This window comes from Hyposmocoma kahamanoa, unplaced genomic scaffold (genome assembly GCF_003589595.1).
Source record: "Hyposmocoma kahamanoa isolate Upper Pololo Valley unplaced genomic scaffold, ASM358959v1 224, whole genome shotgun sequence".
Lineage (NCBI taxonomy): Eukaryota > Metazoa > Arthropoda > Insecta > Lepidoptera > Cosmopterigidae > Hyposmocoma > Hyposmocoma kahamanoa.
This window is the reverse complement of record NW_020653743.1, coordinates 10,898,466-10,915,154: the sequence shown is the minus strand read 5'-3', so window position 1 is coordinate 10,915,154 and position 16,689 is coordinate 10,898,466. Positions and strand designations below refer to the sequence as shown.

The following is a 16,689-nucleotide window of genomic DNA, read 5'->3' as shown; positions in this document are numbered from 1 at the left end:
AAGATTATGTAAGTATTTATTCGATATAAGAGTACACACTGCAATAACACGATATACACATAGGATATAAATATTTATGTAAATTGTTGTCACTTCGAGGCGCATACGTCCGTCACTCACACTCGGCTAGGGCCCTTTGAAAACCAGCGTCACAGCCTAGCCTTGGTTGTGACTTTAACTGAATTGGATCCTTTTACATACGCCACAGCCGCACGCATGTCGGTATTATGTAACTTGTTGTTTAAATGTTGTTACGTTGTATTTGTGTTATTTCTGTTTTTGTTTATATTAGTCTTTTTTGTGACTTTTTTTTATAATGTGGCATTGCAATAAATGGTTTCTATTTCTATTTATAATTGTTTTACTATGTATTGTCCCTCAGCTTTCTCGGAAACCGACAGCTCCGGTTCAAGCGAAGCATCAGGCGGTGGTGCTAGGGTCCACTCTCGTCGACGACATAACACGCATCACGCCCCGAGACACTATAAGAAACGGTATGTTATTTAGCATAAAAAAACGGCAAACAGCCTGTCCATGTGATGGAAGGAGTTACCGCTGTCTAGCGATATTTGACTTACTATTTTATTTAATATGGTACAGCTAAAGATAAGCAACTACATATCGTCGGTGCTTTGTAGAAAGAGCGAATGCGCCATTTCGAAAAAAAAATCAGGGGAGCATGTTTTAGTTTTTCACGACTGTTTTAAAATATTTACGTGCTGTTTTGAATTCAATGTTAAAACTTAAACTTAATTAATATCAACATTGAATTTTAAAATATTCTAAACATACGCAAATATTTCAAACAGTCGTTAAAATCTAAAAAATTTTCGCGCCACTGCGAAATTTTTTCGCCCTTTTCTACAAAATACTGGTGATATGTATATCGATTGTAATGAATATTATATTTTATTACCATGATATTCATTCTTTTTGAGAAATTACTCCACTAGTTTGTTATAATTATTAATACAAAAATCGAACACGAAGAAAAATTCCTTTAATCTGACAGGACTCGAACTTGCCTCTGTGCCAAAGAATCATTTGTGAAAAGATGAAAATAATTTTTTCTGGTAACTTCTCATAACGGAAATATTGTATTTGCCAACTTTATATTATTTAATTTCCATAACAAAAAGTTATAATAACAAATCACTCAAATACAGCGAATATTGTTTACAGATCGTTAGGTAACCTAGTAGCAGTGCAGAGTCCTCGAGTTCCAAAGCTGGGTATGTTCGTTGGACCACCTGAACTACCCACTGGATACAGAGCGAGGACACAAGAGGATAAAGGTATTAAGACACTCACCTTATCCTGTATGAACTCCGTGCGCAACACTAGCACCATCGCACAATTACAAGCCCTCGCCCATTTTGTAAGTTCTGTCATTGTAATAGGCAAAACAACCGAAATTGTTAATAGTTCTTGAATTTAATGGCTTTTTTCATTATTATTAAAACTCTTTAAAAATCCATTTAAATCTTCTAAAAATAAAATTATACGATGCGTTGCTTCTGCCTATATCCGAGTTGCCTTACTTAGAATAAAAAAAAGATACGAAACTTTTTAATACCAATTTAATTCTTTAAAGTTGACAATTAGTTTGGTTTTATGCTTTCTAAAAAAAACTTATCGTTTTATGTACTACAATTTGTTAATAATTAATAATTTATCATAGTAAATATACTCCCGGACACATAATTCGAGCCACCTTGCATTTTCAATATTAAATTCCCTTAGCTTAAACAATGCTTGATTTATCAAGAACTAATATGCAACTTTGAAACTGGTATGGTAAAGGTTAAGTCCTTAAGTCCTTATTGAAAATTTGAATTTAAAAAACAATAGAAACCTTTTTCTTCGATGCTAACTATATTTTTTATTCCTAGCCCTTTAATAATAAAAATGCAAGTTGGCTCGAATTATGTGTCCGCGAGTATAATAATAGTAAATATTTATTTCAGCTTTTCAATTTTTAAATTCGTTGAAATTGGTTGACAACAAAGTTCAATTAATAATACTAATAGTAACTAAACTAATTAATAACTGTGTAATATAATTTATTTAGTAACTAATAAGGAATAATAATCTGTGTCACTTATCTTCGACATTTCAGTCTTTATTACACTTCAGTCTTTTGCGTCTTATCGTGGCAATGGCATACATAAATTTATTGCGACTCAGCACTTAGTGACGCTGACCGCCCTAGAGTTTCTTGCTCGTTCATCTCAGGGAGGTCAGCGTAGTCAACGAGCAATAGCTTCAAAAATGACGTTTTCAAGTGTAACAATTTTACCTATGGGATAAATGATTGTTTGACTTTGACTTTGAACGCCATTAAATCCTCAAGTGTACAGGCGTTATGGCACACATGATGTGAGGCCATCGTTTGTATCGCGGCCCACAAACAGTTCGGATTAGATCCGAGAATACCCAGCTGAAGAAGCAGTCCTTGCTCGGACTAACTCGAGACCGACTCTATTTAAAGACTTCCAGATCGGCCGTGGCAATTCATGCATTGTTGCCAGTGGTGATTTCCACTGGAGATAAATGGGAAATAAAAACGTTACCAGGTGGTGACAAATGGTTTAAAAAGATGCCGTGTTGCCACTGGCGACAAATCGAATTTAAAATATCCCAGTAGTTGCCAGTGGTAACAACAGATCTTTTTGTCCCATTTGTCACCACCTGATAACATTATGTTTTTTTTTCCATTTGTCGCCAGTGGGAACAAGGCCTGTGATGACGACTTCCCAGTCGTCACATAAGCGCACGAGAGGACAAGCCGTGTTTTGTTTTACCATATAATATTTGCAAGTGGCAGGAAGAAAACATTTTTTTTTCACCTTACCCTTTTCTTTGATTATGGCTCATTAATACTTATTTTACACTCTCGCCTCTCCCATGGCCTAAAATATTAATTTTGAGTTTTTAAAAGGAAGAGGCTGTATTTCCCGCCAATGGCACAGTCGGCCGGGGTCAGGGATTCGGGTTCAAGCGGCGAACCATTAGTGCCGCATCGAGCAGGACAGCTTGCTTTATTATTATTATAATACTTAGAATCGTTTTTGCTTTCTTTTACACGATAAAAATTGATTAGTCTTTGTCAAAATTTGAAGTTACGGCCACTGGTGTTGTAAGGCACTAGATATCCCATTTGAAATACGAACATAAGTAGCAACGAAGTATTAAATAAGTTTACTTTGTCTTTCAGTAGCGAGTGACTCCAGTGAAGGCAGCTCTGAAGGCGACACGAGAAGACCAAGGCCGTTGCCCCCACCGCCGCATCACGAACCTGCACATAAGGTAACATTTTGTACAAATAGTGAAATCAGTTTCTACAACTTCTTGCGCCCATGTTACATACCATGAACGCGAGTATTGACATACCTAATATACTACCGATAGTGGAACCGGTGAAGTAAATTATTAAATAACTTTTCTTTTTCTTTTATAGATTTTTTTATTAGCCCTGCACTAGGAAAACCCTTTATGGCGGGTGCCATGGACATACACATAAATACACACACATAAATTCATTATTAATTTTAAGATAAATAATCGATAGATATAGATAGGTAATCGTACCATAACAATACATACATACAAGCGACATTGGTCACATGGAGGGACAATAAAAACCAAAAAAAATGTAGGCCATACAAATATTTCTCTTGGCCCGGGAATCAAACCCGGGACCTCTGCGTTCTAACCTTTCGGCCACAGAAGCAGTTATTATTATAATATTAGACAACATCACATACGTTGTACTGATCCTAAAGTAAGATACTAAAGCACTTATGTTATGGAAATTGGGAACAACGTCTGTGCCACAAACATCCAGACACAAGACAATATAGAAAAATTTGTTGTTCTACATTTACCCGGCTGAGGATCGAACTCGTGACCTCAGAGATGGCGACACCATGAAAAACGTGCAAGCCATTCGACCACAGAGGTTGTCAAGTTGCTTCTAATCATATGGTTAGATGGTTCGGACATGTAGAGAGAATGAATGAAAGAAAATTGACGTAACAGATTTATAACGCAAGACTAGGCGGGCAAGTACTTTTCTTTTTTATAATACCAAATACTAGGAAGTCGGGCGCCTTGTGGTAAGCGACACGCCTATCTATAACTTTTAGTGCCACTCAGAACTTTAAATCTCAAAAATCTTATAGGCACTGCCGTTTTACCGGGGTTGCGATTATTTTCAAGTTATTTCATGATGATTATCCCATCATTACACGAGTTTTTGTACTAATGTTTTATTTTACAGATATTAGGAGGCGAATACCCGTCATCTGCTCAAGATAATTCTTCATCGAGTGCGCCCGACACCAGACGTAGACAACATCCTTTTAGCAAGCATGATCGGCGACATAAGGTAAGCTGATTTACTTAATATATGGTAGGTAGGTACAATTAATATATGCATTTCAACTGATCTTGACATTTTTATGAATTTAAATGTAAATTGCGTGTTCCTACAGCTTAGTGATTTATTTTCATTATTACATCTTTTATCTTTAACAAAATGTTTAATTAGTACAATTGCATTGTCATATTAACATCGATCAACTGTTTATTCCGATTTTATGATCAAATAATTGATCCTTAAATTTTAGTGCACTAATAAATAATTGTTTTCATTTTATAAATTGGTAATATTTAAAGTTGTTTTTATTTTATTATTATTTTTGTATCTGGATATTTATTGAGTGATGTGATGATAGCTTACATATAAGAACTGTACCTTACCAAATGTTGTTTTTTAATCTTAATTTTTCTGTGTAATCTGTTGTTGTTCCAAAATGAATAAATAAATAGGTATCACAATAAAAATGTATAACAAACTTCCATAAAATATAAAAAATGAACAAAATAACAAGTTTATTTTCAAACTTAAAAAAATATTTAAACTTTAATAAAAGGTGTTATAATCTAAAAGAGGTTTTACAAGGTAAATTCTTGGTACTTGAGTTTGTTAACTAGTTGATGACAAAGATATTTTTTTAATTTAATTTTAGTACAGTAGAAAAAATACATATAATAACATTAAATTATATAAAACTGTTGGTGAGTGCAACAATTAAGAGACTAGTTGTCTCTTCTACTGTTTGCAGTGCCCTGTTTAGGGTTCATAATTTATAATAATAATAAATTTATTTATTTCCACAACATTTTTACAAAAATTACAAATACAAGTTGTACATAATTTGATCTCAAGATTAATAATAAAAACACCTGTAATGTTCATTATGGAACGCAAATAAAACAGAATAAAGAATATCATGTCTATCACCTAATATCAGTGTCGGATTGTTTTGCAAGCACAACGCTGAATGAAGATCATTTTAAACCTTACATTTTTAAATTCTTATCTTTTGATGTTTACTTTATATTTCTCATAAGAAAATTAGGCTATATTGATATATATTTTTTTTTTCGAACTGTTGGCCCTGATAAAGGGAAAGCGGAAGCCGTGGTAGTTTAATGGATTGACCTACTGTCTCTCAAGCCGAAACCGCCGCGGGTTCGAATTCGTGCTCGTACCTCTTGAGTTTCTCGGAATTTATGTGTGAATTTGATATGAAATTTACCTTGAGCTTTTCGGCAAAGGAAAACTTCTTAATAAAACCTGCGCGTCGAAGAAAGTTCACAACCCTTGGAAGGCGTGTTTAGCCCCAACCTGCAGTAGGCCAGCGTGGCAGATTACTGCCTAAACCCTCGCCTGAGAGGTAACCCGTGCCCAGTGCCAGACGTATAAATGTGTTGATGGAGTTGATCCTGAAAAGTAACCGCCCCTTGGGCTGTCACTTCTGTTAAGTGCAAACAGCAACAGCGCCACTTTTTCATGGTTTTGATACCATAATACATCTTATTAAATAATTTGATATTAATAGCGTTTTTTAATTTGTTCTAGGAATTCTCAAAGAGCAAGGAGTCGAAGAAAAATTCAACAACACAGCCGCCGCCACCGTCTGTCCAAATTGGACCTGTGGTAAAAACTTGAAATATGTTGTATTTTTCATTTTACTTTACTTGTTTTCTTTTTTCTGATTATGATTACTGACGTAATTTCTTGTGGCAGTAGCAGTGCACATCAGATATTTGCGGTTTAAAGCTCTGAGTGGCACTGCAACTGCTATGAACAGCGTTTCAACTGCGCCTGTGATAAAGCCAAAAAGTCTGCCGAAGGCGGGGCAGCGAGTATGTCTTTCAACTTCTTATTTTCCATACAGGGTCCGCATGGAGTACCTCTATTCGTAGAAAAATGCATATCGTTCATTGAGCGAGAGGGGTTGGCTTCCGAAGGTCTCTACAGGGTGCCCGGCAATCGATCACATGTCGACATGCTCTTCAATAAGTTTTATGAGGGTAAGTACTCGCCACATTACTCATTTGTACCGGTAACATCATAACCTCGATAGTTTACTTAAAGGCATTTTTTTGGAGATCCAAAACACTAAGAAGTCGTTAAAAACAAAAAAAAACAAAGGTCTGCATAAACAAGCACATAGAAAAATTCCTAAGGTCCGCTGGTTCGTTCCGTGGCTTAGTTGGCATAGCGTCGGGCACGGTTTGCTAGAAGACGTCAGTTCGAATCCGGTCGGATCAAAGGAATCTTTTCTAAGTGTTCGATCTTTGTTATTGATAGCAGCAGTAAAGCTCCTTGTGAAAGAGTTCGTCCAGGGAAGTACTGCCATCTTGCCTATTTCTGCCGCGAAGTACTAATGTCAGCATTACTGTGCTCCGGTTTTGAAGGGTAAGGGTGCTGGTGAAATTACAGGCACGAGGGACTTGTGAACTTATGACTCAGGGTGACGGGCGCATCGTGAAGCTTACCATCAGGCGCACGACTAGTTCGTCCCGGCACTTGATATAATAAAAAAAAATATAACTGTCTATAATTTCAAGGCACCCTGGGCACTGTAAGTATAATACATATACTACACGTGTGTATAATATATATTTCGTTTTCACACAGATCCGAATGTCGACCTGGAGTCGCTAGACATTCCTGTGAATGCGGTGGCAACGGCGCTCAAGGATTTCTTCTCTAAGAAGATGCCTCCATTGCTCGATGAGGCCAGCATGCAGCAGCTAGAGGATATTGCAGGTATGTATAAGGCTATCCGCTTGCAGTTTTTATTAGGATATTTTATTTTATTAGTATAATTGATAAGGCAACTAGCTATCTGGCTAGCTTTATATGAAAACAGACTACGTCAATTTCAGCGTTATAATAAAATGTTGTATATAGTTTAGTTAATTATACTAGTTAGTTTAGTTAATTACTAACATTAGTAAAAAAGAAGTAAATAGTAGCATTGACGTGTTCTTGAGAATTCATGAGAAGTGTGGGTGTAAATTCATACTAAGTGCATTCCCTTACTGCTCTAACCTAGGCATCGCTCGTAATAAGTATATATATAACATAAATTCGCACATACATAATTTGGCTTGCCGTCATAGTGACGTTATATTTTGTTTTGACATTAATAAGTTCGTAAGGAACTTCAAACTTTTTGAGGATAATTTACTTTTACCCCTAAGGTATCTAAGCATATAGCTAGTTTGCTATCTTTTAATATTAAGGACGCTGTTATAGAAGATATAACACAGTCCCACGACAGTGCTCCTACTTTAAGTAGCAACAGTATACATTTTACTAACCATAATTTAAGCTAAAAAACACGACAACAGAAAAGTCTAATCGTTTCCATGTAGTACATCAAAATATTCAAGGCTTTTCTGGCAAAATATTAGAAATAAGTCTTTTTTTGCACGATATTTCCGTTGACGTGTTTTGTGTTACAGAACACTGGCTGAAAGATTACGAAGCCATTAACAATATAGAAAATTATGTAATAGTCAGTTCGTTCATAAGAAAGAGCTTAAGTAGAGGCGGATCCATGATTATTATTAAGCGTAACTTAAAATTTAAAGAGCGTAAGGATATCACAAATCTTTCTACTGAACGAACTATTGAGATTTCATGTGTGGAATTGGATCAGTTTGTCGTCTTATGTGTATACAGGCCCCCCCCTGCTAATTTTAACGAGTTTGAATTAATTATGGAAGACAGTTTAAAGCGGATTTTTCCAACCAAAAAAAACGTAGTAATATGTGGAGATTTCAATGTAAACCTGTTGGAAAACTGTTCTACTTCTGTAAGACTCATTAATTTATTTCAAAGTTTTAACTTGATTAATCTTTTTTTAGAACCAACTCGCATTACTGCCTCCTCTTCTACTTGTATTGATAACATCTTTTGTAACACAGACGCAGTGTCTAAATCAATAATAAATTGCTTAAGATCCGACCATAGTGGCCAATTGGCTTCTTTTAATTGTAAAATGAGCAAGAAGGTAGACCAATTTCTCTGCAGACCGATTACCACAGAACGAATAATTAGATTTCAAAATAATATCGGCAACAGTTTAAATTCCCTATCCCATATACCGGAGGATCCAAATACTTTATATAACACGATATTTGGTTTAATTAAAAATGAATTTGACAATATATTTAAATCGAAAACATTAACTTTCCATAGAGAGACTAAATTCAACGACTGGGCAACAGTAGGTATTCATAAGAGTAGGTCTCGTTTGTATGAGCTATATGCTATGAAAACTTATAATACTAATTCCAATTTCATAGAATATGTTAGAATTTATTCGAAAATATTTAAAAAAGTTTGTGTAGCTGCTAAGGTTAAGTTTCACAGCGACAAAATTAGACAATCGATAAATAAATCTAAAACTACTTGGAGCATAATAAATAAAGAGTCAGGCAGGGTTAAACTACACGATAGAGATATAGTTTTAGAATTAGACAGCAAACTTATAAAATCTAAAGATAAAGTAGCCCAAGCTTTTGAATCGTTCTTTTCGGAAATTGCTGTGAACACTACAAAATCATTAAATTCCTACCCTTCACTTGCTATTGATCTCCTAAAGGAAAATGTTAACGTTTGTGGCAGTTTATTTAATTTTCGTCATGTTAATCCACAAGACATCATAAAAGCTTTTAAGTCAATACATGTTAAAAAAACTGAAGATCTCTGGGGCATATCAACTAAAGTTATAGACTCAGTTATTAATCTCATTTCCCCACAGTTAGCTGTAGCTTTCAATAGGTGCGTTGACGAAGGTGTTTTTCCCGATTTAATGAAATACAGCAAGATTATTCCCTTATTCAAAAGCGGTAGGAAAGTTGATCCTAGCAACTATAGGCCCATTTCAATTTTACCAGCTTTAAGTAAAATATTCGAAAAGGTTATGCTAACTCAATTACTGTCCTTTTTCGGTAGGAATCATATTTTTCATAGTGAACAATACGGGTTTACTAGTGGTAGATCGACTAGCGATGCGGGGGTAGCGTTACTAAAACACATCTTTGATGCTTGGGAAAGGTCCCAGAACGCTATTGGTGTTTTCTGTGACCTCTCAAAGGCATTTGATTGCGTTGATCATAATACTCTTATTAGTAAGCTGGAACATTACGGTGTAAATGGCAAGGCGTCGAAACTTGTCTCGTCATATCTCAACGGTAGAATTCAGAAAGTAGGCATAAATGGAGCGACTTCTTTGGGTTCTCCAGTAAAAATGGGTGTTCCGCAGGGCTCAATACTTGGACCTTTCTTATTTCTGATTTATATTAATGATCTGCCAATCTTTGTTAAGGACCATTGCGAAATAGTGTTGTTTGCTGATGACACATCCTTGATTTTTAAAACAGACAGACATGACATAAACTATGACCGTATTAATGATATCCTCTCTAAAGTAGTTTATTGGTTTAATGCTAACAATTTATTGCTTAATGCCAAGAAGACAAAATGTGTTAAATTTGAATTACCTAACGTAAAATCGACTAGTCCAAGCATAGAAATAAACGGAGAAAAGTTAGACCTTGTTAATAAAGCAGTCTTCTTGGGAGTGACCTTAGATAGTAAACTTCAGTGGTTTCCACATATATCGTCCCTGGCCAGCAGATTAAGCTCCGCTGCATACGCAGTCCGCAGAATACGTGAGCTTACCGATGTTAGTACTGCTAGACTAGTTTACTTTAGTTACTTCCATAGTATAATGTCCTACGGGATTCTCATGTGGGGTAAAGCGGCAGATATTCAAACCATATTTGTATTGCAAAAACGAGCGATTCGTTCTGTGTACCGTCTAGGCTCTCGGGTATCTCTCAGAGAAAAGTTTAAGGAGACTGGTATCATGACCGTGGCATCACAGTACATTTACTCAAATATTTTATATGCCCGTAAAAATATACATAATTTCAATAAGAAAGAAGATATCCATAATATTAACCTTAGAGCTAAGTCCAAACTCATGGTACCACGATTTCGTTTAACCAAGGTAAACAACTCTTTTATGGGGAACTGTATACGTTTTTACAATAAGATTCCGGAGCATATATTAAGTTTATCATTTCCTAAGTTTAAAAACTACATTAAAAATATTTTGATCGAAAAATCATATTACAAAATTGAAGACTACGTGTTAGATAAAGATGTATGGAAAGACGACATGGCTCCAGAATCCACACAAATTTGATTCAAAATGTATTCCATAGCATTTAAGTTTATTTGAAAAGAGCAATCCCTAGAGTTTCTTGCTCGTTCTTCTCAGGGAGGTCAGCGTAGTGAACGAGCAGTACCTTAAATGTGACGTTTTCAAGTGTAAATTTATTTTACCTATGGAATAAATCATCTTTGACTTTGACTTTGACTTATAATTGTTGTCTCGGAACCACCAAAAGTTGTGTATTGAGTTGCATATGCAAGTATCGCAGGAGTTTATAGTTTGGCAACAACATACATTGTAGCGAACCGCAGCAATCGCTACGAATGTTTTTGAACTTTATTTAGTCCTTTTATTAGTAAATTTAAATATTGGTTTTGGCTTTTTTTTTATTTGTCATTGTTTTTGCCTGTTTTTCGTGTCCATAGACATTTTATGCTTTGTGGCTGTTTTAATTGATCTTGCTCACTTCTGATTAGCATTCGATTTGTAAGTAGCGACGTACACAACTCACGAAAGTTCCTGTAAAATATTGAAAACTACAAGTCTAAATGTATTTTTTCCATCTTAGGCAATTGTCGATCCAAAAACAGATCAAACATAAATCAAACAGCACTCTCGAAACGGGACGTCTATAGTTCGGCCGTTTTCCCGCTTGGGTTAACTATGGAACTACACTCGTAGGCCGTCAACGAAAAGACGGGTCTGTTCGAAACTGTCAAATCGCGTTGTCATACATTCTTAGTCCAGTCCCAATCGAAACTCAAGTCTGTAGGTCATCCATAGTGGGAAAACGAGAATAACTATGAATTTCGTGCTTCGAAAGTAGGGCCCCAGTTGCGGCCTCTCTACATTGGACAGACGAAACGAAACATTTCAACCCGCGTCAAAGAAGATTACAATAAGCGATATAAAAATAGCTGACATCACGCTCCGTCGCTTAAAGTAGTTTGCAGGCAGCGAACATGTCTTGGAGAAACCTGCAAATTCAATTAAGTTTAATAAACACCAGGTCCTCGCAAAAGAAGTTCGTTTTCTATCCCAGATGCTGTGAGAAAGCCATTGAAATAAAAAAAGTCTTAATTTCAACGGGGAAGATGGTTACTCCATACCACCAGCTTGCGATCCAGCATACACTCTGTTGAAGAATCCCGAGTAGATATAGGACTTATAGAATTTGTTGATATGTTGTTTTATTTCATTTTCGAGTTCTTAGGTTTTCGCGATTGTTACACATAGGAAATGAAACTATTTTTCCCGATTTAAATCGCGTATATTTGTTTTTTCAAACAACGTCGAAACGTCGGTTTGTTTGAAAAAACAAATATACGCGATTTAAATCCGGAAAAATAGTTTTATTTAATTTTTTTAAATTTCCTTTTATTTAAAACAATATTTGGTTTTTGTAAGTAATCATAGCCTAAGACGAAAAATATTCGGTATTGCAGCAATGCGCGGCTGCATCGCGGGTGGTGTGGAGCTGAAGGACCGCAGCTGGCGGCTGCTAGCGCTACGGTCACTGCTCTCTTCCGCGCTGCAGCCCACGGCCAGAGCCACTCTGGATCTGCTGTTGGACCATTTTTCCAGGTACACCATTACTATAATTTGAAGAAGAGAGTAAAATGACATTTCCAGGGTTGCCAGTTTTCATAAAATTTTAAATAGTTATCTAGTGTCGACAGTTTTATCGATAGATTGTGAAAGAAGATAAAATTATGCCGAAAATGTCTAAATAATTGTTACGACGTTATTATTGCATTATTGCCTTCTTTATTCTTATTTTGACAGTTGGCTCTAATATCGAAATCAATTTTTATTTGTATACGTTTAACTAGAATTCTTATAGCTTTCTTCTATAAATTCTTACACCATCCGCCACGGACTTTTAATTTCCGTCGTTGACAGTGCGAAAGTATGTAAATAACAATTTTAATGAAATTTACTTACCAACATTGCAAGATAGAAGTTCTGAATGGATCCTTTTACCTATTTAGTAACTTTATTGTATTAAAATTTTACGCAATGTGATAACGTGTGTAACGTGTTGCAAGATTGAACGAACTTGTGTTCTAGCTTGTATGAAAACGATTTATAACTCTCAATCTTGTATTCTAGAGTGGCGGACAACTCGAAACTAAACTCAATGGATAGCAAGAATCTAGCAATTTGTTGGTGGCCAACCCTCTTACCAGTGCAGTTCTCCGACATGGGTCGGTTCGAAATGTGCCGACCGTACCTGGAGGATATTGTTCAGACGATGATTGATCAACACCCTTTTCTATTTCGAGGACGAGAGGCTTTTGTTATGGTGTGAGAATCACATGTAAGTGTTTTTTTTAATACATGTGAAAAGCTTGTAAACCGCCAGTGTCGCGAGTAATGAAATAGACGACTCGGTCCACATAAATTTATTGTATAATAAGGCAGAAAAAGATAAAAGACAAAAGAAGACTGTAACTATAAAAATAGTATAAAACACAGGCACAGTATCAAAAACACTCCGTACTTAAATGCTACGAAACTTGTGTAAAACATAAAAGAACTTATCCCAAAAGGGCCGTATTTTCTACAAATATTAGTTAGGTTATTTGATTTTAGTGATATTAGATAGGTTACATGATTTTAATTGACAACTGGTAAATCAGATCAGAATATCTGGTGAAGACGAGCAGGAGAGCTCGCTTCAGACATTAGGTAGAGAGTGACGACGGAACGAAACAAAATGAGAATTACGAGACAAAAGAATTAAAGAACGATTCAAAATTCAAAAATAAGTGCCCAGGAACCAGAGAAAAGGTGATTTTAAGGTGGGATGACGATGTAGGAGGTCGCATCGTCACACCTGTAACCAATACTGACCTCGGAAGAAAGAAAGACACAAGCAACAAAATCATAATTCAGAGATAAACGAATATAATATTCCTGATTAAAATAATAGTTAACAAGTTTGACAATAAGAAGATTGAAAGAAGTGCCTACTAAATTATTCAATTGCTGTTATGTAAAACGATAATAAAAAATATTTCATTGATAATTGAAATTAATGGACAAATAATTTCGCACTTTTTTCAGTCAACTCACTTTTCAACACAACAACTTTTCAATAACAGAAAATGTTCATAAAAATCTTGTTGAAATTATCCCGTGTGCAACGCGACATAACTGTTACGTAAACTGTCACTCCTCCCGCACCGCGCAGCTACCTCAGGAACCGTCTCGTTTATGCCGTAGGCGTGTACCATTATGTTTATACATTTTTTTTGTGAAAATACTACACTTTAAATGATACAGAAAAAAAAATGGCGGGCTTTTAAAGATACAAGTATAGTTTTTACAAAGATTGTTTTTATTTTAAGTATATTGTGAAGAAAATACGATGAAAGAAATAGTGCTGAAGAAAGTTAGAACTATAGTCCTTATTTTAAACCATACTACAAAAGGTTTTATCCTGAAAATTCCACTAATTACGAATTCAAAGTTTTTGTTCAAAGTGACAATAATGTGATTTAAATAGTGAAAACATAAATATTGGCTCCCGTCGTTTAAAAGACTATTTAGAAAACCCAAACAAGAGAACTAAGTTATCTTAGAGAAAGTGAAAACATGATTTACTAGAACTACAATGGAAAATATTTATTGAGGATCCCGATAATTAAATGCAGACATGGCTCAAAGGACTTGTCCAAGCCAAAACTCTAAAAAAAAAAAAAAATAGATGCAAAGATAAGAGTAGCAACAGACGCTGGTTCGTGCCCAGTCAAATAGAAGGATTTTTTCTTTGTGTTGTTTGGCCTTAGTATCGATAGTTGTAACGTAGAATTTCTGTTCCAGGAACCCACAATGCAAGTTGCATTCGTGATGGACGACGTCTGACGTTTACGTGATGTTCAGACGAACATGGCAGTATAGGTCGTTGATCTCGCCGCAAGTGAGGTTATACATACGACAGGCATAGAATAAGTTTGGCTATATTGTGTACTGCGATTACGGGCAACTTGAAAAGGCAATTGTCAAATGGAGATGGTATGCTGTCAAGTGGCTTTCCAGTTTGACCGTGTTATAGCTATTGTTGTTTGTAGGTTTTTAATAAATAACCAGTGTCTCAGTATTGGATGGCGAATTTTTAAAGCGTTGTTTAGAGAACGCTATGGTTTTTTTTACCGCGAAATATGCTTGCGTAATACGTTGTGTCTGCCTTTTTTGTATAAAAAATAACCTTTTCTTTGCTTCATTTTTGTCGAACATTTTTTTTGAGAAATAAAAAAAATCAGTATTTTAAAATTAGATGTTACTCAAATTATATCGCATTTCTAGTGTTAAGAAATCGTGCACAAAAAAGTATTTAACGGGAAAGTTTTAAAAATAAGTATTACTATGATATCTATGCTGTGGCGTAAACTTTGAACTAATTTAAAAAAACCCTTTTCTGTTTTTTTAATACCGATAAAGATCGGAAAAGATGGCGACAATTATAGATAAGTTAAATTAGTTCAGAAAATTTACGCCCAGAATAGACATCCATTGGTATAATTAAAATTAATATTTGTAATGGCAAACATCACGTAATGCACATTCCGTTCAGTCGAAATTTAATTATGAATGAATATATTATAATAATATAAAAATAGTGATATTCGTGTAATCTTTATTTTAATGTATATTGTGTATACTAGTATCCGTAAATCACAGAAAAATAAGTTGTGGAATTATAAACACTATCTTATACAGAAATACCTCTGACACAGTCACATTGCACAACACGCACGCACGACGTTGCCATATTGACAAATGAATCCACCCGGATTAAGTAGCTTACATGCCACGACATCCAGAAGATGACTGTCGCGTCCATCCTCCATGGGTGCACAGACAGACTGACCGCAAAGACAGACTGACTAGACTGACAAGGATTCAAAATTAGACCGACTTTCTTTAAGAAAAAACACGAAAACGAAGTCACACACACCGTACAATGACAGAATGGATATTTTAATCGAGAATCAGACTTATCCAAAAAAAGAACAGTACATCCAACTATACGAATTATCACTTCTATGAACTGCCGACACATTATGATGGCGTTTCAATTTTGAACAAAGAATTTTATAAATCGTTAGTTGTGCCCAGCATTGCAACAACAAATTGCATGCATTGCAACGCCACAGAAAAAAAAAACTGTTTATCTTCGGCCGTCCTTATCGCCTGAAGAAACATTACTTGAAACAATAGGAAATCACTCGTCTTATAGTGAATACCTTGTATGTGATTTCTATGTAATTTTTCAGGACGAAGATAAAAATGTGGTGTAAAATGAAGTAAACGCAATAATGTTTGTGGTTACCATTTTAATTAGTTAAATTATACCTCTTCCAGATACTATATTACTTTAATAATATATTTGAGCATGAAGTTTACAAGTTTTTCTTCAACAAAAATCGGTAAAAACGAACTCTATGAAAACGCGTATGCAAAGTTTTCATTCTTAAGGCGACGATATGCAAAATAACCGCCATTATGTCTGTACACACATTTGTTGATGCAACTGACTCAACTGATATTTTATTTTGTAGTGGTTTTTATTAGAAATTTTTGCACGCCTGACAAGTAATAAATAATGGTACGCATATAGGACAAAAATTAATTTGTATACACATAGATTGCAACTTATTTTTCCGTGATAAGCTTACGTATGTTTATGTATAACCAATACCATGCTTTTGAATCTCAAAAAAAAAACATATTACTTTAGTTTATCCAACTATTAATCTATGTCTATTTTACAATTTCTTTTATTTAATAAGTATATTTATATGAAATCTCGGAACAAAACGTATTATAGCATAATTGGTGTCTGTTTAGGTATCACGCTAGATAGTTGTGTCACTTAAAAATTAATCTTGTTGTTATAATATAAAATTAATAATCACTCGCTCACTTTAGTACGTAGTCTTGAGATAGATACCCGTGAAAAGTGTCAAATTCTCTGGTCGATTAATTTTATCACTGATTGTGCTGTAGTGAGCGGGCTTTTTTACTGTTGTTGATTGTACGCGAGTCGATGAACGTCATTGCACCGCATTTAGGTAATTTTCAGGTGAGTCTCTACTTAATTTCCGTTGCAATTTTTATTATTAAGTAT

General features: G+C 35.1%; 1 protein-coding gene across 1 annotated transcript in view; it reads left to right on the top strand.

Moving 5' to 3' along the window:
* The window catches only part of LOC113228282 (rho GTPase-activating protein 190), a 76,085-nt gene extending 61,379 nt beyond the window's left edge, over positions 1-14,706 (top strand). The window contains exons 30-39 of the mRNA XM_026461547.1: positions 383-494; positions 1,183-1,295; positions 3,218-3,309; positions 4,283-4,390; positions 5,930-6,007; positions 6,249-6,384; positions 6,995-7,126; positions 11,999-12,137; positions 12,666-12,873; positions 14,382-14,706. Coding sequence (XP_026317332.1) covers positions 383-494; positions 1,183-1,295; positions 3,218-3,309; positions 4,283-4,390; positions 5,930-6,007; positions 6,249-6,384; positions 6,995-7,126; positions 11,999-12,137; positions 12,666-12,864 — 1,109 coding nt within the window. The 3' untranslated portion in view covers positions 12,865-12,873; positions 14,382-14,706. The remainder of the gene's footprint in view (positions 1-382; positions 495-1,182; positions 1,296-3,217; positions 3,310-4,282; positions 4,391-5,929; positions 6,008-6,248; positions 6,385-6,994; positions 7,127-11,998; positions 12,138-12,665; positions 12,874-14,381) is intronic.
* The last annotated feature ends 1,983 nt before the right edge of the window (positions 14,707-16,689 follow it).